The sequence below is a fragment of the Loxodonta africana genome, chromosome 22 (assembly GCF_030014295.1).
Source record: "Loxodonta africana isolate mLoxAfr1 chromosome 22, mLoxAfr1.hap2, whole genome shotgun sequence".
In the NCBI taxonomy this organism is placed as follows: domain Eukaryota; kingdom Metazoa; phylum Chordata; class Mammalia; order Proboscidea; family Elephantidae; genus Loxodonta; species Loxodonta africana.
In genome coordinates this window covers 23,526,351-23,554,235 of record NC_087363.1, presented here as the reverse complement: position 1 = coordinate 23,554,235, position 27,885 = coordinate 23,526,351, and the positions used below count along the sequence as shown (strand labels likewise).

General features: G+C 39.6%; 1 protein-coding gene across 1 annotated transcript in view; it reads left to right on the top strand.

The window, feature by feature from the left end:
• Positions 1 to 1,711: 1,711 nt before the first annotated feature.
• Positions 1,712 to 27,885, top strand: part of IHO1 (interactor of HORMAD1 1) — a 39,637-nt gene continuing 13,463 nt past the window's right edge. Inside the window, exons 1-5 of the mRNA XM_003409664.3 lie at positions 1,712 to 1,737; positions 3,934 to 4,108; positions 5,629 to 5,792; positions 23,318 to 23,366; positions 23,730 to 23,817. Coding sequence (XP_003409712.2) covers positions 1,712 to 1,737; positions 3,934 to 4,108; positions 5,629 to 5,792; positions 23,318 to 23,366; positions 23,730 to 23,817 — 502 coding nt within the window. The remainder of the gene's footprint in view (positions 1,738 to 3,933; positions 4,109 to 5,628; positions 5,793 to 23,317; positions 23,367 to 23,729; positions 23,818 to 27,885) is intronic.

Sequence of the window (27,885 nt, the reverse complement as noted above, 5' to 3'; positions counted from 1 at the left end):
CCCAATTTGCATACCTTTTATTTATTTTTCTTGCAGAATTGCTCCGGCTGACCTACCCCCATCCTTTAAGGTAGGTGTTGTCTTCATTTCCTGAGATTCAGAGAAGTTAACTGATTTGCCCAAGTTCACATACTTGTAAGTAAAACAAACAAACAAAAAAACAAACCCATTCCCATTAAGTTGATTCTGACTCCTAACGATCCTATTAACAGCTCTATAGGACAGAGTAGAACTGCCTCATAGGGTTTCCAAGGCTGTAATCTTTACAGAAGCAGACTGCCACATCTTTCTCTTGTGAAGTGGCCGGTGGACTTGAGCCCCGGAAGTTTCAGTTAGCAGCCGAGTGCTTTAAACACTGTGTCACCACAGCTCCTTCAGCTTATAAGTACCAGAATCAAAATCCGAACCTTGGTTTGGTTGCCACTAAAACCATACTCTTTCAGTTTACTACCTCGCAGCTCATAAAGGGAGAAATTAGAGCTGCTTGGTTCTAGGAGATAGTAGAACAGAGCCAATGTTGAGAAACATGAGCATGATGTGTTCAAAGAAGCATGGGCCTTGGCACTAGGCTTACCTTGCTTAGAACGTATTTATCACTAATTATTGGAGATGAGTTGAGCCTAGTTATTTAACTTATCTGAGCCTTGCCTCACAAACTTCTGAATAGGAAAAACAACACCTGGCGCACAAAATGAGTGGATGTATATAAAGTTTAGCGCTGGCACATAGTAGAAGCCGAATAAATAAATATATATATATAATAGTGCCTTAGCCCCTGATCCTGTGGTCTACACTTATGTTTTTGCAAAACAAATGGTTACAAACATGAAATGCATCTATTTTCTAGAAAATTAGAAAAGTTCAATGTAACAGATTTTTCTAAATAAGGTTAAATTATATAAAACGTAAGTGTATCAAAATGTCTGTATTTGTTCACTGCTTCTGTTTCACTTTATGTAGGTCTGTCTTGGGACAGTATTTGTTGTTTGATGGTCTCTAGTGTACTGTACATGTGGGAATCATCCTTTCTGATGCCTGCAGTGGTAAGGTATAATCTATGCAATCAGGGAGACAAAATTTTGAGACTGAACTTGTCCCATAAAATCCAGGCTATCTGATCATTATAATGAACTATAGCGTGTAGTGTTGCTTTAGCAGTAAGGGTAGCAGGCAACTCCTTATAAGAGATGTGGGAAGGCATTTTTGCCCAAAGCATTCCCCTCTTACCTAGCTTCTGTACTGCCAAATTCCACAACTTTTAACATTCCAGTATCCAGTAGTCTTGGAGGAACTGCTCTTCTTGAGACAGGTAATAGATTAATCGTATTAGGTAATGAAATGTGCGGTTTATCAGTCCCTTCCTAAAAGCAGATTATTGATAGAGTGGCAAGAGAAAAGGACAAGAGAGCCAGAGGGTGGAAGACAAATTTACTTATTCAGGGATGTTTTGGGGCTGTCTCTGGTACTGAGAAGGATGAGAATTTGTGTGCAATTTAACAGCAGAATATTTCTATGTCTGGTATATTGGTAATGGAAAATTTTACCAATTGAACAGGAATGTAACTGCTGAAATGTCTCTATATCTAATAGTAGTCATAAGTAATCTTTGGGAAAAATTATACTGTATTAATCTCTGTAATTAATATTCCTCTCTTCTTTCCAACAGAGATAATAGTAAGAAATGAATTTTAATGTCTGGAATATCAAAGATATGCTCAGTATGCCTTCAGGCTCTGGGTAAGTTTTCTGATTATATTCTCTGAGTTTTAAAAGGGTTTTATGGTTGCACTGATTTCATAAAAAGAGCGCTTTCTTCCTTTTGGGTTATAGTGATACAGTATTAGGTTACTGTACAGCCTCTTCCCCTTCTTTTTCCCTCTCCTGTTGCTGTTGTACCCTCCCATGCTTGTCTTTTTCCTTCTGGCAGTTTTCTGATTATAAAAGCAATGTCAATCCAGCCATGTATGTTAATTGAGCAATGACCCTGGGTTTTGCACTGGGCCTGAGGACTATGAGGCCTGTGAGAATCAGACTTGGTCCAACATCTGGAAACTCTCACCTCAGGTGAGGCGATGTCTTTTGAAACAGCAGGTAGCAAAAATCAAGACAATGTTCAGATACGTGTTTATTTGTGTAGTGCAGTTTGTAGGCACTGTGGATTTCAGAGCCACTCCAGCTGCTTACAAGACTCATTGGGATATTGCCCCCTCCACTACTCTACCCACATGCTTACCTTGTTGTCCATCAGCCATACAGTAGGCCTGCTATTGCTGACTTGGAGTTCGTGTGGGTGTGCCTCATAAGTTGTGTACACTTAAAAAATATAAAAATTTAAGGGATTTCTAATTGCTTTTGGTATGCTTTTATCATTGAATGGTTCCTTTCCACCCCAACACCTTCCTGAAGACAGTTATTAATTCGTCAAAAACCTAGAACACTATTCTCTTTATTTTTCAAAAAAGAAAAAAAGTGCTTATAGATGATACAGAGTAGGGAAAACCTGTCCTTCTTAATTCCAGATCATAGCTTTAAAACGTCAATCCTACATGATTCAAGTAGGCTCGCAGAGCTGCTTTTTTCCCAGCCCAGCTAATTATTCTCTTTGGCCCAAGACAGGAGTCACAGAGAGCTATTTTAAGCAATGATTATGCAACCCATATTACAATATATGTGTGCAGCTCATTACCTTAGCTAATCTCAGGTAATGGTTTTACAAGCCAAATAATTGCTCTTCCCTCTGCTGAATGGTTAGAGTTTCTTTTTGTTTTGTATTAATAATATGAAGGTTCCTTGGGTTTAGAATATGTACTTATATACTAATTACTTTAAGTTTAACATTTGGAAAAAGAATGATTTGTGTGTGTGTGTTTTAATATCATGTTTTATCAGGTTTTTCAGCATTATGTAACACAAATTGTTGAGATGTCTTTCAAATAAAAACTTGTTTGCTACTTCAGTGTTGTCTCTGTAGTAGGCTCGTGCACTGTTTACAAGTGTAATTTGTCATTATATGTATCACTAATCCCTTCATATGTGAGGCTTAGAGACTGGGATATGCATGCAAAGCAAATGGTAAGTCCACAGCTGGAAATACTTAAAAGCAAGGACAAGACAATAAAAGGCGAAAGGGAACAATACCTTGCTTCAAAAACAATTTTTAGTGGTTCTTCCTGTGTACAGACCTGAGGTGATCATATTCTTCAGTCTTGGTGAGGCCTACCTTACGTTTGTTTTATTGTGGTTCCCTCTGTCCTTCCAGTCCTGCTCCCTACTTTCCTTATGGTATACACTCTAGAAGAATTCATGTGTGTCCTTCCAATTCACCTTCCAGACATTTAGTTACATACTTGTTTGGAGTATATGAGTAGGTTTAAAAATTTACATAAATAATATATAATAGAGCTCATTCTATTTTTACTTTTTTTTGCATTCAAAATTATGTTTTTGAGATTTATCCATGCAGTTATATCTAAATATAGCTTATTTCTTCTGACTGCTTCATCATTTATATGCATATAAAAAATATTTTATTTTATATTTTATTGTCTTTATCTATGCCCTTGATGAGCAGATTCAACTTTTAAAAAGATAATGTTCTCTTAATCTCTAAAAATTTTATGAACTTTGATCTCCAAAATGCTGTTATAGCCCAAAGTGCTGTTCTACAGAAATAATGGTATTATAGTTCTTTCTGTTTGAATTTCCATCTGATTGTTCCCAGGTTGTTGTAACAGAAATGTCCGACATTCAGAATTTCTTTGTTTCTTTATAGGTAGTACTGATAGTGTTCAGGTGACTAGGAGGTCATAACAAGCTAGCGCTCTTCCCAAAATATTCTGAAATGAGTAGTTGTGAATTATGATTTCATTTGTTCAGAATATTTGTCAAATTTTTTTTTTTTTGACATACCTTTCTTTTCTTGCTTAATTTCAGGGCCATTAAGTCATCTAACTGGAATAATAATCAGACTGATTACTCCAGTCTCAGTGATTCGCAGTTCCTCTTTGGATCCCAGTTTTGTCCAGAAAATTCAGAGACCCTGTCAGCACCCTTGGACATTGGTACCCACTTAAGACATCCAAAACAGTCACAACAGAATTCTCTGGACGTGAGTCTTATTTCCAGATTTTCTCTGTACACATTTCACAGTCATCTTGGAAATAAGCCATAAAGAAGATATTCTGCTGGAATGTACTTTAGAATTACACATCTTTAAGGATTACTTTTTTTAAATGGATTTGTGTTTAATTGGTGACTCATTTGACTTGGTAGTCTGAAATGGAGAAACTATATTTGCAGTTTCTTCTATTATCAGAGCAGCATAGAATACTGCCAGTCCCCTGACCACTCCTGGGAAGAGCCGTTTTCTAAGACTAATCGTGCTATTGTTTGTGAAAACTTCATGAGAAAAAAGAACTGTCATAAAATAGGGATAAGGTAACATAAATTTTATTTTAGGTGGAAATTATTTTCTAAGAAATTTCAGGTGTTCTGTGGATTTTAGTCAACTGTATCGCATTATCTCCTTGAAAAAGGAGATTCTGATGTTCAATAGATAAAGGCCAGAATGAGTAACAGAGTCTCTGGTATACTTGATTTTTTTTAGATCAACCATCTTCTCTTCCTGTGAATCAGAACTAGATTTAGTTTTATGTACAGATTTATCTGCATCAGTTAGAGACTTAATAAATAAGATTAGGTCAATGCTTTAAAGTAAGGTATGTTTCGAGATAAGTATTCCAGCACAAAACTTGGTACCCAGTGATTTAAGAAAATCAGTATACTCCCTGAAACTTTTAGAGTAAATTTTGCCTAAGAATGCCACTGTCCAGTCCATGTCAAACTAATTAACAGGTCTTTAGTTCATCATCAGCTGCTGTTGTTGTTAGGTAGCTGTCAACTCGGTTCCGACTCATAGCAACCCTATGCACAGCAGAACGAAACACTGCTCGGCCCTGTGCCATCCTCACCATCGTTGTTATGCTTGAGCCTGTTGTTGCAGCCACTGTGTCTTTTGAGTGCCTTCCAACCTGAGGGGCTCATCTTCCGGCACTATATGAGACAATGTTCCGATGCTGTTCATGAGGTTTTCACTGGCTAATTCTTTTCAGAAGTAGACTGCCAGGTCCTTCTTCCTAGTCTGTGTTAGTCTGGAAGCTCAGCTGAAATTCGTCCACCATGGGTGACCCTCCTGATATTTGAATACCAGTGGCATAGCTTCCAGCATCACAGCAACACACAAGCCCCTATAGTAGGACAAACTGACAGACGCGTGGGCAGCAGCTGAGCAAAAGCACTTTGAGTTACACTTACTAATAGGAAAGCTTTGATACATTATTTCAGATACAGGATAAGTAATTCTTTAAATTCGTCCAGTTGATTTTAAGACATTTTAGTTGACATTTTAAATATCTCTGTGCTGATAAGGCAGAAACTGTCTTAATAAAAATAGTTGATTTATTTCAATATAATTTTCTGGTATATATAAAAATAAAATATAAATATTACATGCTTGTTTTTTAGCAGTATGGTTTGCATTTAAATATGACTGTATTGTACAGGAGATAGTGAATGCTATAAATATTTTTATGTGTTAAATACTATAATGATTTTTTTTTCATTTAACAGAGTGAACCTAGTATCTTCACAAAGTACCAGACAAAACCCCAGCTATTTGGAGGAGATAGAACGGATGGAGGCTTATTTCCTCCTCCTTTATCAGTTGGAAAATCAAAAGGCCTCTTGGAACAGTTTGAGGAGAAAAAGAAACTGGCAAAAGACAAATGTGACAGGTATGCAAACCTTCCAGCTCATCTTTTCTGAGGGAAACAGAAAACGGAGTGCCAATAAATCGTATAATTCAATTTCAGCATAATAGCACTCTCGCCTTTGTAGCTCATTTAGTAATTACCCTTATTTGCTTTCTTGTGAATGTAACTTATAGTAGATTTGAATGCGTCTGCCATAGTTTTGGCCCCTCTGAGAAGTAAAAGGACTTCTTAGAGAAATGCAGTATTCAAGTAATGTTATATCTATTCTGCCTAAAATTTTGCCATTTAATTTGTTTTCTTTTCAGATCATCAAGAATAGGAAACGAGATCATTGTTTTAGGGTGAAGAATATAGTGCATGAATTCTTAAGTCATAGTTCAAGCTGATTTTCCCACTTTGAAATGTTTGTATTTTTTAGATATACCCCAAATTTTATACTCTTATTTGTTAAATGTTTTATATATGTGAACTAAATTAGGACTGTTTTATTAATTTGTACATAAGAAAGCTGAAGTCACAGAGAAATTAACTTGTTCATTACTTGGTAATAAGTTATTATAAAGGCTACATCTTTGGGTATCACAGAAATCATAACAACCAAGCAGAAATATTTCACTTTGTTATTTCTCTGACAGTGAAGATCTATCATTTAGCATCACCAGTAGTACTTTTTTTTTAACTCCTTTTTTTAAATTACTGTAAATGTTGTTGTTGTTAGGTATTGTCGAGTGGGTTCCAACTCATAGCGACCCTATATACAACAGAATGAAACATCACCCAGTCCTGCGCCAGTCATTGTTATGCTTGAACCCGTTGCTGCAGCCACCGTGTCAATCCATTTCTATGAGGATCTTCCTCTTTTTTCTTGACCCTCTGCTTTACCAAGCATGATGTCCTTCCTCAGGGCCTGGTCCCTCCTGTTAACATATCCAAAGTACGTGAGATGAAGTCCCACCATGCATGCTTCCAAGAACCACCCTGGCAGTACTTTCTCCAAGACAGATTTGTTCGTTCTCCTGGCAGTCCGTGGTATATTCAGTCTTCTTTGCCAGTACCATAATTCAAATACCATCAATTCTTCTTCGGTCTTCCTTATTCATTGTTCAGCTTTCACATGCATACGAGGTGACTGAAAATACCATGGCTTGGGTCAGGTGCAGCTTAGTCCTCAAAATGACATTTTTGCTTTTTAACACTTCAGAAAGGTTTTTTGCAGCAGATTTGCCCAATGTGATACGTCGTTTGATTTCTTGACTGTTGCTTCCATGGCCATTGATTGTGAATCCAAGTAAAATGAAATCCTTGACAACACCGTAAATGTATATGTAACAAAACATTTCAGTACTCTTTACATGTACAGTTCACTGACATTCATTATGTTCATCATGTTGTTCAACCATCACCTTTACCCATTCCCAAGTTAAACCATCACCCTTAACAGATCAAGTTGCTTTTGAGGTTCAAACATGTGCTTGGCACTAAGGATGCTATAGGCATAATACAGGGGGCTAAAGCCTGAGCTGGGCTATCTAAGAGGCTGCGATCCAGTTGGAGAGTTAAAAAAAAAAATGTACTTTAAAATAAACTATCAGAGAGATAAATTAATGGTTAAATTATATAGTGTCTAAAGTACACTAGGAGTCTGAGAAGAGCACTACCAGGTGAACAGAAGTCTGGGAGGCTTCCTAGAGGAGCAAGGGCTTGAGCTGGCCTCAAAGGATGGGCGGAGTTAGCCTGGAGAGGGATGAGATGAGAGACCTGCCAGCAAAACTGAGCCTAGCAAGTTTCTGACATGGAGAAAAGCAGACTTAGCTGTGTGCTGGAGAGGAGTAGGAAATTAGCCAGCTGGCAAGCAGAACATACTCACCACCACCACCAGTAGCCATCAAGTCAATTCTGACTCACGGTGACCCCATGTGTGCAGAGTAGAACTGTGCTCCAAAGGGTTTTCAGTGGCTGTGACCTTTCAGGAGCAGACTGCCACGTCTTTCTTCTTAGGAACCACTGGATGGGTTCAACCTGCCAACATTTCGGTAAGTAGCTGAGTGCTTAATCGTTTGTGCCAGCCAGGCACTCCTATGTATAATAGTGGAGGCCCCTAAATACCCAGCAGAGAGCTTAGATTAGATGGTAGCAGCAAAAAGGGGCATCGTAGGTTCCTGAGCACAGGGATAGCATGAAAGTAATGGTTCAAGAAGATTTACTCCACACTGATGTTTAAGATTCTGGTTGGACCCAAAGCCAACTCTACAGACAGGCATTAGACTGGACTATAAGATAGACAGTGATACTGGTAGTGAATGAGCTTCTTGGCTCAAGGGGACACTTGAGTCCATGTGGGCAACTCCTGTCTGGTGACGAGATGAGAAGGAAGAGGGGGACAGGAGCTGGCTGAATGGACACGGGGAATACAGGGTGGTGAGGAGGAATGTGCTGTCTCATTAGGAGGAGAGCAGCTGGGAGTGCATAGCAAGGTATGTATAACTTTTTGTATGAGAGACTGACTTGATTTGTAACCTTTCACATAAAGCACACAAAAAAAAGAAGATCCCAGTTGGAAATATTGGGCCTCAGAGAAAGCGTCTGCAGCTTTGTAAGCCCCTGACCCCTGCTGAACAGCTCTCTAGGTGGGCTGGTTGTTGGGCAGAACCCAGGTGACTGCCTCAGTTACAAGCCCAAATTTCAGAGCAGAGGACCAAAACCATTAGCACTTCTATGTTCAGAGAGACAAAGAAAATTTCTTACAGAACTCCTAAGTTAGGTATGCTTTCTGTTGTCTGCCTATCTCCCTTTAGTGAGAACATCAAAATGCTCTATTTAAAGTGTTTGATTCTGTTGATTTTAATAAACATTTTCCCAGATGCTGATAGACTTCTTTCTCCTAGAAGTCCATGCTCTAGAACCCTAGTGGTTTCTCAGAGGCCCCTTCAGGGCTATGGCAGGGGACCAGGTCCCTGCCCCCTTTCTGCTTCAGGCAGAACAGCTTCAATTTTTTTTTGTTCTCTTGGCTTTTGGGTTATATTTTATTTGAACAATGATTCTGCGGCTAAGAATAAAAAAAAAAAAATTTAAACATTGCTTTAGGTAAGCCTGTTTTCTTCCTTTCTTCTTTATCTTTGTTTTTTTTTTTTTTTTTTTTGGAGTGAAGTGCTTTTCTGTTAACAATTATTTACAAAATAGTAAAAAAAAAAAAAAGTATTTGTATAGAGAGAACAATTGATGAGGACTCTGAAGAATCCCTCTCCATTAAAAAAAAAAAAAAACTGCATTAAAAAATATTGACTTATAGGAGAGTGAAAAAAAGTAAAGACTAAGGAGCAATTAGTCCAAAGGACTAATGGACCACATGAACCACAACCTACACGAGACCCAGAGACCGGAAGAACTATATGGTACCTGGCTACCACTGTAGACTACTCTGACTGGAATCACAAAAGAGGGTCCCCGCAAAGTGAGAGAAAAATGTAGAAGAAAAGATCAAATTCACAAAAAAGACCAGATTTACAGGTCTGACAGAGACTGGAGGAACCCCCAAGACTATGGCCCCCAGACACCCTTCTAACCCAGAACTGAAACCACTCCTGAAGTTCAGCCAAAGATTAAAACCAAACCAAACCCACTGCTGTCAAGTTGATTTTGACTCAAGGAACCCTATAGGACAGAGTAGAGCTGCCCCATAGGGTTTCCAGGGAGTGGCTGGGTAGATTCGAACTGCTGATCTTTTGGTTAGCAGATGTGGCTTGCCATAGCTCTTAATCACTGCTTTTTAGGTAAATCAAGTATACAAGACCAAATGGGCAACACCTGCCCAAAAACAAAGATGAGAAGGTGGGAAAGGACAGGAAAACTGGATGAATGGAACTGGAGAACCCAGGGAGGAAAGGGAAAGGGGGAGAGTACTGACACAATGTGGGGATTGTAACCAATGTCATGAAACAAATTATGTATAAATTTTTGAATGAGAAACTAATTTGCTCTGTAAATTTCACCTAAAGCACAATTTAAAAAAGTTGACTTATATGATAGGCAAAAAAAGCATAATTTTAATAAATTCTGGTGAGTAGTAAACCTAAGATTTTATATTCCTTGTTTTCTTTTACTATATGCAGGTCAGAGATGTGGAAAGAAATGAGAAATTTAAAAATTAGAGAAATCACAGCACTGCAAATTTGGAAGCAGAAAAATGATTAGGCTTGATAATGGGGTTCAAACATAAGAGATGAAAACAATAAGACATCAATTTGCATATTGTGTTTTGAAAGTACATATTTTTCCAAACTTACAGGAAGAACATCTGAAGTTAAGAAATCTCAAAAGAAGTCTTAGCCATTCAGACTGTATACGTTAGGGCTCTCTCAGTAGCAAATAGAAACCCACCCCTCAAACTAGCTTTGGCAAAAAGGAGAATTTATTGGCTTTCCTAACCAAATTGTGGGAAAGACAGGGAATGAACTGCAACCAGAAGCTACACTCTATCTCTTATCTGTGCTTCTCTATCTCTACTTCATACTCTTCTACTAGAGACCAGCTTCCTACCAACAGAGAGGAAAGGACTGTCTTCTCTTACTTCCAATTAAAAAATTTCCGAGGAAGGCTTCTGATAGATCTGGCTTGCTTAGGTCACAGGAGGTGGTATGGAGGGGGCTGACTGGAAGCCCTCGTTAGAACTACTTTTGGATGCAAGAAAAAGCAGTTCCTCATGGGAGGGGGGTGCTGAACACACCAAACAAGGATGGCCATTACCTAGGTTATTTTATTATATTTGAGAAAACAGATTAGCCTTATTCATAATGAATAACCACAAATAGATCACAGAAATAACTGTTCTTTCAATGATTGTTGATCATCGTAGTGAAGTTTGTTATTCATTCATTCATTCACTCAATAGAATTATGGTACCTTTCTTTGAAGTGCTCAGTCCTGTTAGAGAAACAGACATGTAATGAATAAATTATACAGCTGGGCCAGAAATAAGTTGGAAACAACAGAAATAAATTTTGGCTCTTTTAAGTAGAAAAGGGATTTATTAAAAGGAAAGTAGAATAGGTCCTGGCTCTGGATAAAAGGGAGTAAGCACACTCCATCCTATCTTTTCCAATGAAAGCAACTAAAAGCCCTGCACAGAATGCATGGAGGAGCTGAGGACTTAGAAAAGTAAATGGCAGCAGGTGGATTGAGAAGGAACCCAGAATTCAAAGTATGAACGATCTGGCTGTGAGTTTCTTTCTTTGTCTTTTTATTTTAATCGAAATTGAAAACTTTTGCTCTGAAAAAGACTCTTGAGAGAATGAAAAGATAAGCTACAGACTAGGAGAAAATATGTGTAAATCACATTTCCAACAAAGGACTTGTATCCAGAATATATAAAGAACTCTTAAAACTCAACGGTAAGAAAATAAGCAACTCAATTAAAAAAGGGAAAAGATTTGAACAAACACTTCACTAAAGAAGATATACAGATAGCAAATAAGTACATGAACAGATAGTAAACATCATTAGCCATTATGGAAATGCAAGTTAAAATCACGGTGAACTACTACTACATATCTGTTAGAATGGCTAAAATTAAAAAACCAAATAAAAACAAAAAAAAGGACGGTGCCAAGTGCTGAGCAAAGATATAGAGTAAATGGAACTCTTGCTGGTGTGGATGAGAAATCATACAGCCACTCTGAAAAAGTTTGACAGTTTCTTATAAAATTAAACAATTTACTGTATGTCTCAGCAGTTGTATTCCTAGGTATTTACCCTAGATAAATGAAAATTTATGTTCACACAAAAATCTGTACACAGCCTTTTTAGTAGCTTTGTACATAATCACCAAAAAACTGGACACAATCCAAATGCCCTTCAGTGTGTGAATAGGTAAGCGAACTATGATATGTCCATATGATAGAAAACTACTCAGCAACAGAAAGAATGAGCTGTTGATACATACAACAACATGGATGGGTGAATCTCAAAGACACTATGTTGAGTGAAAGAAATCATTCTCAAAAGGTTACGTACTGTGATTTAATCTAAGTGACATTCTGAGAAAGGCAAAACTATAGGTAACAGTGGTTACCAGGAACTGGGGATGTGGGCTAGGTTTGACTACAAAGAGACAGCATGAGGGATTTTTTTTGGGTGATAGAACTGTTCTATATCCTGAGTGTGGTGGTGGTGAGTAAATCTAAATATGTACAGGTAGCCCGTGACAACATATTTGAGTTACGACAAACCACACTTAGGATGACCCGTTTTTTTGTGCTTTTTATCATTTTTTTTTTTAATCATTGGTAATTTTTTTTTTTTTAATATGTACTATATACAGTATCGCAGCACATAACTCGTTGATGTTATCGTTCTCGGCTATAATGTTTGCAGCTCTCAAAGACAGGTCAGATTTATAAAGATACTGATAATAAAAGGTAATAATAATGAAAACTAAAAAAAAAAAAGAAGTATTTGACTTACGTCAGAACTGACTCAGTCGTTGGAATGGAATCCTATCATAAGCCAGGGACTACCTGTATTAAAGCTCAGAATTATATGCCAAAAATAAAAAAGTTAATTTCATGATATATTGATTTAAAAATGTAAAAATAATTTAAAAGGATATTTGATGGCTCATTCTCTTAGCCAGGATTATGTTCAGTTGCATATATTACACTCATAATAACAGAAGCTTAAAAAAGGTAATGTTAATTTCTCTTTGATGTAAAAACTATACTGTGGTGTGTGATCCAAAGATAGGATGATAGTTCCATGATTCTCAAGGACCTGGTTCCTTTTAACATTCTCATCTGCCATTCTTAAAGTCTGGCCTCTGTCTTCACAATGCTTATGGCTTCTAGGGCTCCAGCTGTTGCCTTAGAGTTTCAGACAGCAGATGGATGAAGAAAGAAAGAAGGATATCTTCCCTTCCCTTAAGAATACTTCTTGGAAGTTACACGCAACACTTCTGCTTATATCTAATGCTGGCTAGAATTTACTCACGTGAGCACACCTAGCTGAAAGGGAATCTGGGAATGTCATCTAGCTGGGTGGCAAGGAAAAAAAATCAGGATTCTGATATAGAAGAAAAGAAATTAGATCAGTGGCAGTTTCCTGCCACACTCATACAATTGCCAGCAGCTACCCGACCACGTATAATTCCCCAGATTAAGTCTCAGAATTAGTCCAGTGCAGATTCTGCTGCCTGCTCCTCAGGGTACACTAAACCCTCCCCTGCACAGTTGCCAGTGTAGCCTTGGACCCTGCTACTGGCCCATGGAGCTCCGTTTTTCTGCTACTGTAGCCATAGCCACCAGAGAGTGCTCACAGTATCTTCCTCCTGATTCCAGCTCTGAGCAAGGCATATATGAGGTAAGAGCCCAAGGTACAGGGAAGGCTGAAAAAACAAGGCCCTGGTACTCTTAGTCTCTAAAGGAAGAAAGAGACTGCTTTCTCCCAAACCTGGGGGATTTCCCAGATGGGAAGGAGGGTCAGATGCAGAACAGCCTAAAATAAAGACTCTAGACTTTACCCTGTAAGTACAAAGTTTTAAATGCTGAAGTAGAGGTTGAAACCAAGTGCTTTGGGACTCCTGAGGCCAGGCCCCTAACTCTGACAGTGGGCAGCAGGATAGGCTTCATCCAAAGGAGCACATCTAAACTGAGTGGGTGTTCTGGGCAGACACCGTGTCTATCAGATTCTGAAGTTCACCTCTGAATCAGCTTATTCTGTGAGCCACCATTCACACAGGTTTATATAACTCTAGTCTGTTTTCTGAATATTTTTTAAAGTAAAAATGGGATCGTTTTCTATGGTCTATTTTGCTACCTGCTTTTTAAATTTAATAATATTTAATGATCATTTTTCTGTGTAATCTAGAAAATCATTCTCTAATAGCTGTATTATACTCTATCATATGGATATACTGGGGTGATACTTTAATACAACATGAGTACTAAACACTGAGAACGGATGCTGACTACACACAAATGGCACAGCTGTGTCATGGTGTAATATTGCTGTCAGCCCTGCCTGTACTGTAATGTTCATAAACACATTGTTATTATTGGTCATGTCAATAAGTAAAAGATCAGATTCAATAAGCTTTGTTTTTTTTTTTTAGTAAAGAGAATCAACTGAGTGGATCTTGGAACAATGTTTAAAATCAAAATCATCAACTAGACTGTAAGCTCTCTGCAGGTGGTGGTGGTGTTAGGTGCCATCAAGTTGGTACTGACTCGTAGTGACTCTATGTACAACAGAATGAAACACCGCCCAGCTCTGTGCCATCTTCACAATTGTTGCTGTGTTTGGGTCCATTGTTGCAGCCACTGTGTCAGTCTATCTGGTTGAGGATCTTCCTCTTTTTTGCTGACCCTTACCAAGCATGATGTCCTTCTCCAGGAGCTGGACCCTCCTGATAACATGTCCAAACTACATGAGGCAAGTCTCATCATCCTCACTTATAAGGAGCCTTCTGGCTGTACTTCTTCCAAGACAGATTTGTTCATTCTTCTGGCAGTCCATGGTATGTTCTATATCCTTCACCAACCCCAAAATTCAAAGGCATCAATTCTTCTTCAGTCTTCCTTATTCATTGTCCAGCTTTTGCATGCATATGAGACAATTGAAAATATCATGGCTTGGGTCAGGACCACCTTAGTCTTCAAAGTGACATCTTTGCTTTTTAACAGTTTAAAGAGGTTTTTTGCAGCAGATTTGGACTTGAATTTTTTTTTTTTTTCACTCTGTATCATTGAAGCTTATAACCAAGGACCTTCACAGAAGAGGGCTACATAAATACTCATTGAATAAACAAATGAATTTTCAAAGCAAAATAATTCACCAACACAGGGCAGTACAGAACTTACTCTATTTTTTTTTATATAATTTTTATTGTGCTTTAAGTGAAAGTTCACAAATCAAGTCAGTCTCTCACATAAAAACTGTACCTTACTACATACTCCCAATTACTCTCCCCTCAATGAGACAGCCTGCTCCCTCCTTCCAGTCTCTCTTTTCATGTCCATGTTGCCAGCTTCTAAGCCCCTATACCCTCCCATCTCCCCGGCAGGCAGGAGATGCCAACAGTCTCAAGCATCCATCAGATCCAAGAAACTCCTTATCAGCATCCCTCTCCAACCCATTGTCCAGTCCAATCCATGTCTGACGAGTTGGCTTTGGGAATGGTTTCTGTCCTGGGCCAACAGAAGGTTTGGGGGGGCATGACCACCAGGGTCCTTCTAGTCTCAGTCAGACCATTAAGTCTGGTCTTTATATGAGAATTTGGGGTCTGCATCCCACTGTTCTGCTCCCTCAGGGGTTCTCTGTTGTGTTCCCTGTCAGGGCAGTCATCGGTTGTGGCCAGGCACCATCTAGTTCTTCTGGTCTCAGGATGATGCAGTCTCTGGTTCATGCAGCCCTTTCTGTCTCTTGGGCTTGTAATTACCTTGTGTCCTTGATATTCTTCATTCTCCTTTGATCCAGGTGGGTTTGAGACTCATTGATGCATCTTAGATGGCCGCTTGCTAGCATTTAAGACCCCAGACGCCACTCTTCAAAGTGAGATGCAGAATGTTTTCTTAATAGATTTTATTATGCCAATTGACTTAAATGTCCCCTAAAACCATGGTCCCCAAACCCCTGCCCCTGCTTCGCTGACCTTCGAAGCATTCAGTTTATTCAGGAAACTTCTTTGCTTTTGATTTGGTCCAGTTGTGCTGACCTCCCCTGTATTGAGTGTTGTCCTTCCCTTCACCTAAAGTAGCTCTTATCTACTATCTAATTAAATTCCCCTCTCCCACCCTCCCTCCCTCCCCCCTCTCGTAACCACAAAAGAATGTGTTCTTCTCAGTTTAAACTATTTCTCAAGATCTTATAATAGTGGTCTTATACAATATTTGTCATTTTGCAACTGACTAATTTCACTCAGCATAATGCCTTCCAGGTCCCTCCTTGTTATGAAATGTTTCACAGATTCATCACCGCAGAACTTACTCTATTTTTGAAAATAGCTTTTTTTTTTTTTAACGCAGATTAACAATTTCCTAATTGATTTTTCCTAGAGAAGAGATTAGGTTACACTTGACTCTTTATGGACTTACTGATAAGATGTAGGTGGATAAGAAATCCCTGTGTCTAATCACTTATTAAGGCTTTTGGGTAAATCAGAATTTGACATTTCAGTCCATGTAAGGTAAAATCACGTTATAAACAGTTATAAAACAAAGGATCTCTAATGTATATAAAAAAAAATTTTTTTTTTGTATATAGGAAACATTAAAATCATATATAAAAGGTATTTAATTTGTATGATATAATTTAATGTTGGAGATATAGGTTCCCAAATGCCAATGAGGTCATAAGAATAAAGCATTGCTCCCAATCAGTAGTATAATTTAGTAGAGGCTTTCCGAGGTAGTGCTTTGGTAGCACTGTTAGACTTTAAAACTGCTTCTTTTTGTTGTTTTGTCTTACGTATTTTTTCCAATCAAGTTAATCCATGTACATAGTTTTTAAAAGAATACAATTAGGCTTAAGCGTTAGGGTGCTAACCAAAAGGTCAGCAGTTCGAATCCACCAGCCATTCCTTGGAAACCCTATGGGGCGGTTCTGCTCAGTCCTATAGGGTTGCTATGAATTGGAATCGACTTGACAGCAGTGGGTGTCTTTCCTCACTCCCGATTCTCTTTTCCTTTTTGCAGCTGAATTGCAATCCTTTTAAGCTATCCTAGTACTTAACCTCCATATATCTTATGGCATACGTTAGATGACTTATACTGTCATTTCTTCATTTTTTCAGCTCTAGATATTGACTTCCTACCCTGGAAGATGAGAATTTACTTCTCCTTACCTCTTTGCCTCCTTCCTACTACAAACTCCGTGAGCTTACCATCATCATCCCGATATAGTTATGTGAACATTTTTAGTTAAATCAGTATTCAATCTTTACACACTTATCACTTATAACTGTTATAATTAACCTAGAAAAACTATATTTCAATGATTACATTTTCCTAATGTTAAAAATTGTCTTATTTTCTTTTTTGCTCAGTTTTCTATGAAGAAATCACAGTTCATCCCCAAATTCTGTAGCAGAACTGAAAAGTTCTTCGGTATATGTTCAAACACATTAGAAATTCTTTCAGTGTAGGTCTAATGGACCACAACTACCACAGCCTCCACCAGACTGAGTCCAGGACAGCTAGATGGTGCCCAGCTACCACCACCAACTGCTCTGACAGGGATCAAAATAGAAGGTCCCAGACAGAGCTGGAGAAAAATGTAGAACAAAATTCTAACTCACAAAAAAAAAACAGACCTACTGGCCTGACAGAGACTGGAGAAACCCCAAGAGTATGGTCCCTGGACACTGTTTTTAGCTCAGTAATGAAGTCACTTCTGAGGTTCACCCTTCAGGCAAAGATTAGACAGGCCCGAAAAACAAAATGAGAGTAAAGGGGCACACCAGCCCAAGGGCAAGGACTAGAAGGCAGGAGGGGATAGGAAAGCTGTTAATAGAGAACCCAAGGTACAGAAGGAAGAGTGTTGACATGTCTTGGGGTTGGTTACCAATGCCATGAAACAGTATGTGTACTATTTAATGAGAAACTAGTTTGTTCTGTAAATCTTCGTCTGAAGTTCAATAATAAAATTTAAAAAAAAAAGAAAATTTTAATTGGAATGATTAAAAAAACTCAGTGTCATTTTCTTCTTGGAGGCATCCCTCCTAGCTCCAATCTAAACTTGGTGTTCTCTAATCACTCTGGGACCAGGTGCCCAACAACTAGGGACATCCCTCATTCCCCCTGAGCCTGCAGAATTATTCAAAATGCCTAGTCCCCAGGAAGCCTGAGAAGCCTAGCCAACCCCACCCTGATTGTCATACATAAGCTCTCTCCTGAAATTCTAGCTTGTTGTTACCCTGTCTCTGGATGCAGCCCCCTGTTTGGCCCTGCATCGTGGCATGCTGTGCCGCCATATCCCTGGGAACTGTGAGTATAATAAACCTAGTTACTTTTCGTGGTCTCCTTGACAGGTCTTTTCCTGCATCACACCTGACTTACCATCCCACAGATCTGTTAGAGCACTCTCTCCTGTGTTGGATCCTCTGCTTCTTGGACCCTGTGTCCTCTTCTTTCTTGGTTTACTCCTTGGGTTTGGTAGAGAACATATTCCAGAAATTTTCTGAGGATAAATGCACAGCACTTAAACAATTTTTTGAGATCTTGTGTACCTGAGAGAGTCCCTGCATGGCGCAAATGGTTAAGTACTTAGCTACTAACCGAAAGATTGGCAGTCCGAACCCACCCAGGGAAGCCTTGGAAGAAAGGTCTGGAGATCTCCTTTGGAAAGGTTACAGCCTTGAAAACCCTATGCAGCATAGTTCTACTTTGACACACATGGATTCTCCATGAGTCAGAATCAACTTAGCAGCAGCTGGTGGTGGCGGTGGTGTATATCTGAAATTCTTTATTTTCCCCTCACACTTGATGCAAATTAGGCTAGATATAGAATTCCACGTTGTAAATTATTTTTCCTCAAAATTTTTAAGGCATTGCTCTATGGTCTTATTGCTTCTTGTGTTCCTTTTAAGAGGTCTAATGCCATTCTAATTTCTGATCCTTTGTATCACTTGCTTTTTTTCTGTCTGGAAGTTTTTAAGATGTTTTCATTAGAGTTCGGACATTTTACAGTGACATGCTCTGATGGGGCACGTCATAGTGCTTGGACATTGGGTAGTTCTTTTCTCAATCTATAAACTTGTGTCCTCTGTTCTTGGAATTTTTTTGCGTTTTATCTTTGAGAGTATCCCCTATTTTCACTCTTCTCTCTTTTTTGATATCCTACCTTGGGGATGTGTTAGACTTCCTGGATTCTCTGATTGTTTTTTCTGACTTTCATCTATTTTCCATCTCTTTGTGTTCTACTTTCTATCAATTTCCTTAACTGCATCTTCTACTGAATTTTTTTATTTCTGCTATTTTTAGTTTCTAGGTACTCATTATTTTCTGTTTTTATCACTTAATACTATTCTGTTCTTAACATCCCTAACTCATTAACTTTTTTCATTTTTAGTATTTTTATTGTTTTCAAATAGTGTCCTAATTTCTTTCATATTAAGCATGTGATTTGTAGATTCCTGAATAGTAATAATAAATCCCCTTTTTAAAGTTGATCTGGTGGGCCATCAAAAAGACTTGGTATGAAAAGTTAAGGAGTCTGGGTGGTGCAAGCAGTTTGTGATCAGTTGCTAATCTAAATATTGTCAGTTTGAACCTACCCAGTGGTTCTGTGCGAGACAGACCTTTTTATCTGCTCTTGTAAAGATTACAGCCAAGAAAACCCTATGGGATGCACACCTATGTTCATTGCAGCATTATTCACAATAGCAAAAAAAATGGAAACAACCTATGTGTCTGTCAGCAGTTGAATGGATAAGCAAAATGTGGTATGTATGTACAATGGAATATTATGTAACTGTAAAGAACAATGATGAGTCTGTGATACATGTTGTAACATGGATGGATCTGGAGGACATGGTGCTAACTGAAATAAGTCAATCACATAAGGGCAAATATTGTATAATCCCACTTTTATACAAAGACAGGAATAGATATATATAAAGAGACCAATGTTCACTGGTGGTTATGGGGGGAGAGGGAGATCACAGTCTAGATTGTAGATTCTTGTCATTTTTGGTGATGGGAAAAGTGGCACTGAATGTAGGTGTAGTGAGCACAGCTTGACCAAAGTAAATGATGTCACTGAGAAGCACTCAAGAGAAAAGGATGATTTTACTAAAGAAGTTGACATATATAATTTGGCAACAACATCAACAATGGCTAAAAAATGAGCATATCATCACATGTGTATGTGTATTGGCATATAGTTATATGAGTAGGTACATGAGTATACATATGTGAGCTCAGATAGAAATATCTATATGTATGTGTAAGTACAGATATGTGTGTGCAGGAACATGTACTCATAGAGACACAGTTACAGGTCCTTCTCAGACATAACCAAACAAATTGTGAGACTGGTTTTCTAGGTTTGGAGGCTTAGGACCTTAGTCATACGGGACAACTCAGTCAATTAGCATAGTAGAGTTCACAGAGTTCATGTTCTGCATCCTGGTGAAGTGAGTAGTGTCCGGGGTCTTAAAAGCTTATGAGCGAGTGCCCATCTAAGATACAACTATTGGTTTCCACTTGTCAAGAGCAAAAGAGTAAGAAGGTAACCAAAATCTTAGAGAAGAAACAAGTCTACAGGGCTAGTGGCCTACATGAGACGTGGCCTCATTTACCATGAGACAAGAAGAACTAGATCGTGCCTGGCTACCACTATTAACCATTCTGACCAGGGCTACAAAAGATGGTCCCAGATAAAATGGGAGAAAAATGTAGAACAAAATTCACGTTCTTAAAAAAGGCCAAACAGCGGAGAACAAAAGGCTCCCTGAAACCATCACCCTGAGACACTCTAAACCTTGAACTGAAACTATCCCCTGAGATCACTTTTTTAAAATAATTTTTATTGTGCTTTAAGCGAAAGTTTCCAAAGCCAAACCCAGTACCGTCCCGTCGACTCCGACTCATAGCGACCCTGTACCAAAAAGAATTAGTCGGTGTTCAACCATTTCAAGAGGCGGCATACGATCAGGAACTGATGGTACTGAAGGAAGAAGTCTAAGCTGCTCTGAAGGCACTGGCGAAAAACAAGGCTACAGGAATTGATGGAATATCAATTGAGATGTTTCAATAAACAGATGTAGCGCTGGAGGTGCTCACTCATCTATGCCAAGAAATATGGAAGACAGCTTCCTGGCCAACTGACTGCAAGAGATCCGTATTTATCCCTATTCCCAAGAAAGGTGATCCAACCGAATGTGGAAATTATAGAACAATATCATTAATATCGCACACAAGCAAAATTTTGCTGAAGATCATTCAAAACCGGCTGCAGCAGTACATCGACATGGAACTGCCAGAAATTCAGGCCGGTTTCAGAAGAGGACGTGGAACCAGGGATATCACTGCTGATGTAAGATGGATCCTGGTTAAAAGCAGAGAATACCAGAAGGATGTTTACCTGTGTTTTATTGACTATGCAAAGGCATTCGACTGTGTGGATCATAGCAAACTGTGGATAACATTGCAAAGAATGGGAATTCCAGAACACTTAATTGTGCTCATGAGGAACCTTTACATAGATCAAGAGGCAGTTGTTCGTACAGAACAAGGGGATACTGCATGGTTTAAAGTCAGGAAAGGTGTGCGTTAGGGTTGTATTCTTTCACCATACCTATTCAATCTGTACACTGAGCAAATAATCCGAGAAGCTGGGCAGTATGAAGAAGAATGAGGCATCAGGATCGGAGGAAGACTCATTAACAACCTGCGTTATGGAGATGATACAACCTTGCTTGCTGAAAGTAAAGAGGATTTGAAACACTAATGAAGATCAAAGACCACGGCCTTCAGTTTGGATTGCACCTCAACATAAGGAAAACAAAAATCCTCACAACTGGACCAATGAGCAACGTCGTGATAAACGGAGAAAAGATTGAAGTTGTCAAGGATTTTATTTTACTTGGATCCACAATCAACAGCCATGGAAGCAGCAGTCAAGAAATCAAAAGACGCGTTGCATTGGGTAAATCTGCTGCAAAGGACCTCGTTAAAGTTTTGAAAAGCAAAGATGTCACCTTGAAGACTAAGGTGCGCCTGACCCATGCCATGGCATTTTCAATCGCATCATATGCATGTGAAAGCTGGACAATGAATAAGGAAGACCGAAGAAGAGTTTGAATTGTGGTGTTGGCGAAGAATATTGAATATACCATGGACTGCCAAAGGAACGAACAAGCCTGTCTTGGAAGAAGTGAGGCCAGAATGCTCCTTAGAGGCAAGGATGGCAAGACTGCATCTTACGTACTTTGGACATGTTGTCAGGAGGGATCAGTCCCTGGAGAAGGACATCATGCTTGGCAGAGTACAGGGTCAGCGGAAAAGAGGAAGACCCTCAATGAAGTGGGCTGACACAGAGACTACAACAATGAGCTCAAGCATAACAATGATTGTAAGGATGGCTCAGGACTGGGCTGTGTTTCGTTCTGTTGTGCATAGGGTCACTATGAGTCGGAACCGACTTGACGGCAGCTAACAACAAGTGAAAGTTTACAAATCAAGTCAGTCTCTCACACAAAAACCCATTTACACCTTGCTATACACTCCCAATTTTTTTTTTTTATACACTCCCAATTACTTTCCCCCTAATGAGACTGTCCGCTGTCTCCCTCTACTCTCTCTTTTCGTGTCCATTTCACCAGCTTCTAACCCCCTCCACCCTCTCATCTCCGCACCAGACAGGAGATGCCAACGTAGTCTCAAGTGTCCACCTGATCCAAGAAGCTCACTCCTCACCAGCATCCCTCTCCAACCCACCGTCCAGTCCAATCCATGTCTGAAGAGTTGGGTTCGGGAATGGTTCCTGTCCTGGGCCAACAGAAGGTCTGGGGGCCATGACCACAGGGGTCTTTTTAGTCTCAGTCAGACCACTAAGTCTGGTCTTATGAGAATTTGGGGTCTGCATCCCACTGCTCTCCTGCTGCCTCAGGGGTTCTCTGTTGTGTTCCCTGTCAGGGCAGTCATCGGTCGTAGCCAGGCACCATCTAGTTCTTCCGGTCTCAGGATGATGTAGTCTCTGGTTCATGTAGCCCCTTCTGTCTCTTGGGCCCATAATCGCCTTGTGTCCTTGGTGTTCTTCATTTTCCTTTGGTCCAGGTGGGTTGAGACCAATTGATGCATCTTAGATGGCTGCTTGCTAGCATTTAAGACCCCAGATGCCACTCTTCAAAGTGGGATGCAGAATGTTTTCTTAATAGATTTTATTATGCCAATTGACTTAGATGTCCCCTGAAACCATGGTCCCCAGACCCTGAGATCACCTTTTAGTGAAATAACAGAGTGGCACACAAAGGCTATTATCTGTAAGTATGGTGCTGCTGTGCTTTACCAAAAAGCTGTCTATATGAGACCAAAAGGTCAACATTTACTCAAAAGCAAAGATGAGAAGATAAGGGGCAGGGATACTACAGTACTGGAAACAGAACTACCAAAACAATTAAAAGAGAATGTTGACACATTGTGAAAAACGTAACTAATGTCACTGAACAATTTGTGTAGAAGTCGTAAACGGGAACCCAATTTACTGTGTAAACTTTCACCAAAAACACAATAAAATATTATTTAAAAAAAAAACCAAAACCCTACTGGGCAGTTCTACTCTGCCACCTGGGGTCGCTATGGATTTATATTGACTCGACAGCACCCGACAATAACACTATGTTCATAAAGAGTAGATTTAAAAAAGAAAAGAGTGGTTTGCCTTGGAAATGGTCGTGAAAAGTCTATGCTCTCCTTTTTTCCAACTTAGCACTAAAGTTTCTTAAGGTCTCTCCAACTCTGATCAAGCCCTGTTTTGATGCCACATTCATGGAGTCAGTTGTTACATATTATTTCAGTATTTCACAGATTTGCTTTCTTTATTCTCTCCTATTCTAGTGAGACTCTATGCAGCTTTATTTCCCGTGTCAGAGAAAGTATTCACAGGGTAAGTACATCTTCATTTTTAGGAGTTAGAACATCGTACAGTTTAGAAAGTTTAATAATTATGTTGTATTGCCTTTTAGTTCACATACCAACAAACCAAACCCAGTGCCATCAAGTCAAAGCAACCCTATAGGACAGAGTAGAATTGCAGCACAGAATTTCCAAGGAGCATCTGGCGGATTCAAACTGCCAACCCTTTGGTTAGCAGCCGTAGCACTTAACCACTACGCCACCAGGGTTTTCTTAGTTCACACAGAATAACAAAATTAACTACTCTTTTTAATAAATCATTAAATGAGAATTCTTTAAGCTAATAAAATATGGTAACAGTTTATGAATTCTTTGTTAATTTTTGGCTTTGTAGTTGCAGACATCTGTGGAGAAGTCTGAGGAACATCTCAGTTCAAGAAGTCAAACTATTTTGGATTCTTTGGAGACTGTGGCCAAGACATGTGAGTACCTCATGTTTGAGGTTATCAGCAGAGGGCACTGGAGAGCAGTGAACATAAGCTTTTTGTCCCTAGTCAGGTTTCTGCCAGTGATGAGGTTCCATACAGTGTTTCAAATGAGAGGGTGGGTAAGTAAGGTTAGCCCTGAAAAGAGTGGAGCATGCTAAGTTGGGTAGTGGGGCCCACCTCTGTGTGGGAACACCGGGGTCCCACTATGCCTTCTGTGAAGCACTCATTCTCAACCTAGTAACCCTGTTGCCTGAGGTGAATCAGCACCATCCCTGAATCCCAAATGAATTGCTGGCTGTGCTATCTATGGAGACACAGCCCGTTAGGAGTTGGAAATACTCTAGTTGTCTACTGTTCTTGTTAGCTTGGTTTCAGTGAGAGCTGTTTTATAGTGAATTGCAGCATCTTTCTCAATTTCAGTTACAATTTGTGGTTTGCAGAACGCTTTGCTCCGCCAGTTAGTAATTTACATTTAGATAAACTGTGTTCCTGGCCCTCAATGAACAGAGGAGAGCCATTAAATAGCTTTCCTTAGGTTCCTCTCTAGAACCAACAGCTCAGTTAAACGGCAGGCTGATAACTGTATCTGCACTTGTTTCAGTTTGTCTCTGGATTTATTTCTTATTTTAGGCAAATTGAAATCAACTTTTTCAAATTCCACAGGATAGATTGCTCATTATTTACAAAAATCAATGCCTCTGTGTGTCTTAGAAATTAACCTCCATCTGTCTGCAAGGAAGCACTGTACTGTCTGCTGGCTTCCAACCTAGGTATGCCTAGGTTGACTGTACATCTGTTCGGAAACCAGCTCTGGAAGCCTAAAACTGTTACTCCACACAAGGTAGCAAGGTAAAGAGCAGAGGCAAATCAGAGATGCTTCCGTTGCATAAAATGGTAGAGTAGCTCACTTGTAAGTGCCCAAGGAAAGCAGTCTTCTGTTGTTTTGTTTTTTGCATTCTACATTTAAAACTGGATGAAGTACAAAAGAGAGGATTACAGCAAAGGTGAGGCATTTAAGGCCCCTTGACCAATACGTAGTTGCGGCAGAGAAAGATAGGACTAGAACTGAGCCTGGCTCATAGTAGGTCCAGGGACCCTGATCCTTTGCCTCCAAAGGTTCCTGAATTTTCAGAGTCTAAGACAGTGCTCCAAAAGACCTCTTTAAAGTGTTAAAAAGCAAAGATGTCACTTTAACTACTAAGGTGCACCTGACCCAAGCCGTGGTGTTTTCAAATGCATGCGAAAGCTGAACAATGAATAAGACGAAGAAGAATTGATGCCTTTGAATTACGGTGTTGGCAAAGAATATTGCATTTACCACGGACTGCCAAAAAACAAACAAATCTGTCTTGGAAGAAGTACAGCCAGAATGCTCCTTAGACGGAAGGTTGGTGAGACTTCATCTCACATACTTTGGGCATGTTATCAGGAGGGATCAGTCCCTGGAGAAGGACATCATGCTCGGTAAAGTACAGGGTCAGCGAAAAAGAGGAAAACCCTCAGCCAGATGGATTGACACAGTGGCAGCAACAATGCATTCCAGCATAACAATGATTTTGAGGATAGTGCAGGACTAGGCAATGTTTCTTTCTGTTGCCTATAGAATCGCTATCAGTCAGAAGTGACTCAACAGCACCTAACAACAAGGGTCAGGAGAGGGAGCTGCACCAAGAGGCCAAACAGTGACAAACAGTGATATATTAATTAGAAGGCCAGGTCATTCTTGAAAATGGGCACAATTAGCTTGTTCAGAATCATTCCCTTTCTTGATAAGTAATGACCAGGAACAGAAAATTAGTCACAAATCCTCTATTACCTGGCCAGGCCCAGTCCAGCTAGCCTACAGCACTGAACTCCACTCAGTGCATTCTGGAGGCTTGCACTCTGTACTCACTGTGCTCGTCAGAAAAAGAGGAGGTAAAGATGCTGTGTGGAAGTTCTGTCTTGTATTACGTAATTAGAGCTTTCACAGAGTAAGGTCATGAAATCTGCCCACAGTCACACTCTGCCTGCATAATCAGAAAGGTCACTACAGCAATCTAATTTAACTCCTGTTTTTTAGCTCAGGATACCAGTGACCAGAGTAATAAAATGAATTGCCAAGGTCACCCATATTCTACTTCGCATTGAGTTTATTGTTGTTAGGTGCCCTCGAGTTGGTTCCAACTCACAGTGACCCTAGGTGCCACAGAACAAAACACTGTCTGGTCCTGCGCCATGCTCACAACTGTTGTTATGCTTGAGCCAATTGTTGCAGCCACAGTGTCAATCCATTTGGTTGAGGGTCTTCCTCTTTTTCATTGACCCTCTACTTTACCAAGCATGATGTCCTTCTCCAGGGACTGATCCCTCCTGATAACATGTCCAAAGTATTTAAGACGCAGTCTCGCCATCCTTGCTTCTAAGGAGCATTCTGGTTGTACTTCTTCCAAGACAGACTTGTTTGTTCTTTTGGCAGTCCATGGTGTATTCAATATTCTTCGCCAACACCACAATTCAAAGGCGTCAGTTCTTCTTCAGTCTTCCTTATTCACTGACCAGCTTTCGCATGCATGTGATGCAACTAAAAGTACCACGGCTTGGGTCAGGGGTACTTTAGTCTTCAAGGCGACATCTTTGCCTTTCAACACTTTAAAGAGGTCATTTGCCACAGATTTGCCCAGTGCAATTCATCTTTTGATTTCTTGACTGCTGCTTCCAAGGGTGTTAACTGTAGATCCAAGTAAAATGAGATCCTCGACAACTTCAGTCTTTTCTCCATTTATCATGACGTTGCTTATTGGCCCAGTTATGAGGATTTTTGTTTACTTTATGTTGAGATGTAATCCGTACTGAAGGCTGTGGTCTTTGACCTTCATCAGTAAGTGCTTCAAGTCCTCTTCCCTTTCAGCAAGCAAGGTTGTATGATCTGCATAACGCAAGTTGTTAATGAGTCTTCCTCCAATCTTGATGCCCCATTCTTCATACAGTCCAGCTTCTCGGATTATTTGCTCAGCATACAGATTGAATAGGTATGGTGAAAGGATACAACCCTGACACATACCTTTCCTGACTTAACCATGCAGTATCCCGTTGTTCTGTCCAAACAACTGCCTCTTGATCTATGTACAGGTTCCTCATGAGCACAATTAAGTGTTCTGAAATTCTATTCTTCACAATGTTATCCATAATTTGTTGTGATCCATACAGTAAAATGCCTTTGGATAGTCAATAAAACACAGGTAAACATCCTTCTGGTATTCTCTGCTTTCAACCAGGATCCACCTGACATCAGCAGTGATACCCCCGGTTTCATGTCCCTTTCTGAATCCAGCCTGAATTTCTAGCAGTTCCCTGTTAATATACTGCTGCAGCCGCATTTGAATGATCTTCAGCAGAATTTGCTTGCATGTGATAGTAATGATATTGTTTGATAATTTCCACATTCCGCTGGATCACCTTTCTTGGGAATAGGCATAAATATGGATCTCTTCCAAGCGGTTGGCCAGGTAGCTGTCTTCTAAATTTCTTGGCATAGACAAGTGAGCACTTCCAGTGCTACATCTGTTTGTTGAAACATCTCAATCCATATTCTGTCAATTTCTGGTGACTTGTTTTTTGCCAGTTTCTTCAGTGCAGCTTGGCCTTCTTCTTGAGTACCATTGGTTCCTGATCATATGCTACCTCTTGAAATGGTTGAATGTCAACCAATTCTTTTTGGTGTAATGACTCTGTGTATTCCTTCCATCTTTTGATGCTTTCTGCATTGCTTAATATTTCCCCATAGAATCCTTCACTATTGCAACTCAAGGCTTGAATATTTTCTTCAGTTCTTTCAGCTTGAGAGATGATGAGTAATGTTCTTCCCTTTTGGTTTTCTATCTCCAGCTCTTTGCACATGTCATTATAATACTTTGTCTTCCTGAGCCACCCTTTGAAATCTTCTGTTCAGTTCTTTTACTTCATCATTTCTTCCTTTTGCTTTAGCTGCTTGATGTGCAAGAGCAAGTTTCAGAGCCTCTTCTCACATGTGGTTGAGTTTATATGGGCCAATTAAGTGGATAACAGTACTTTCATGTAATA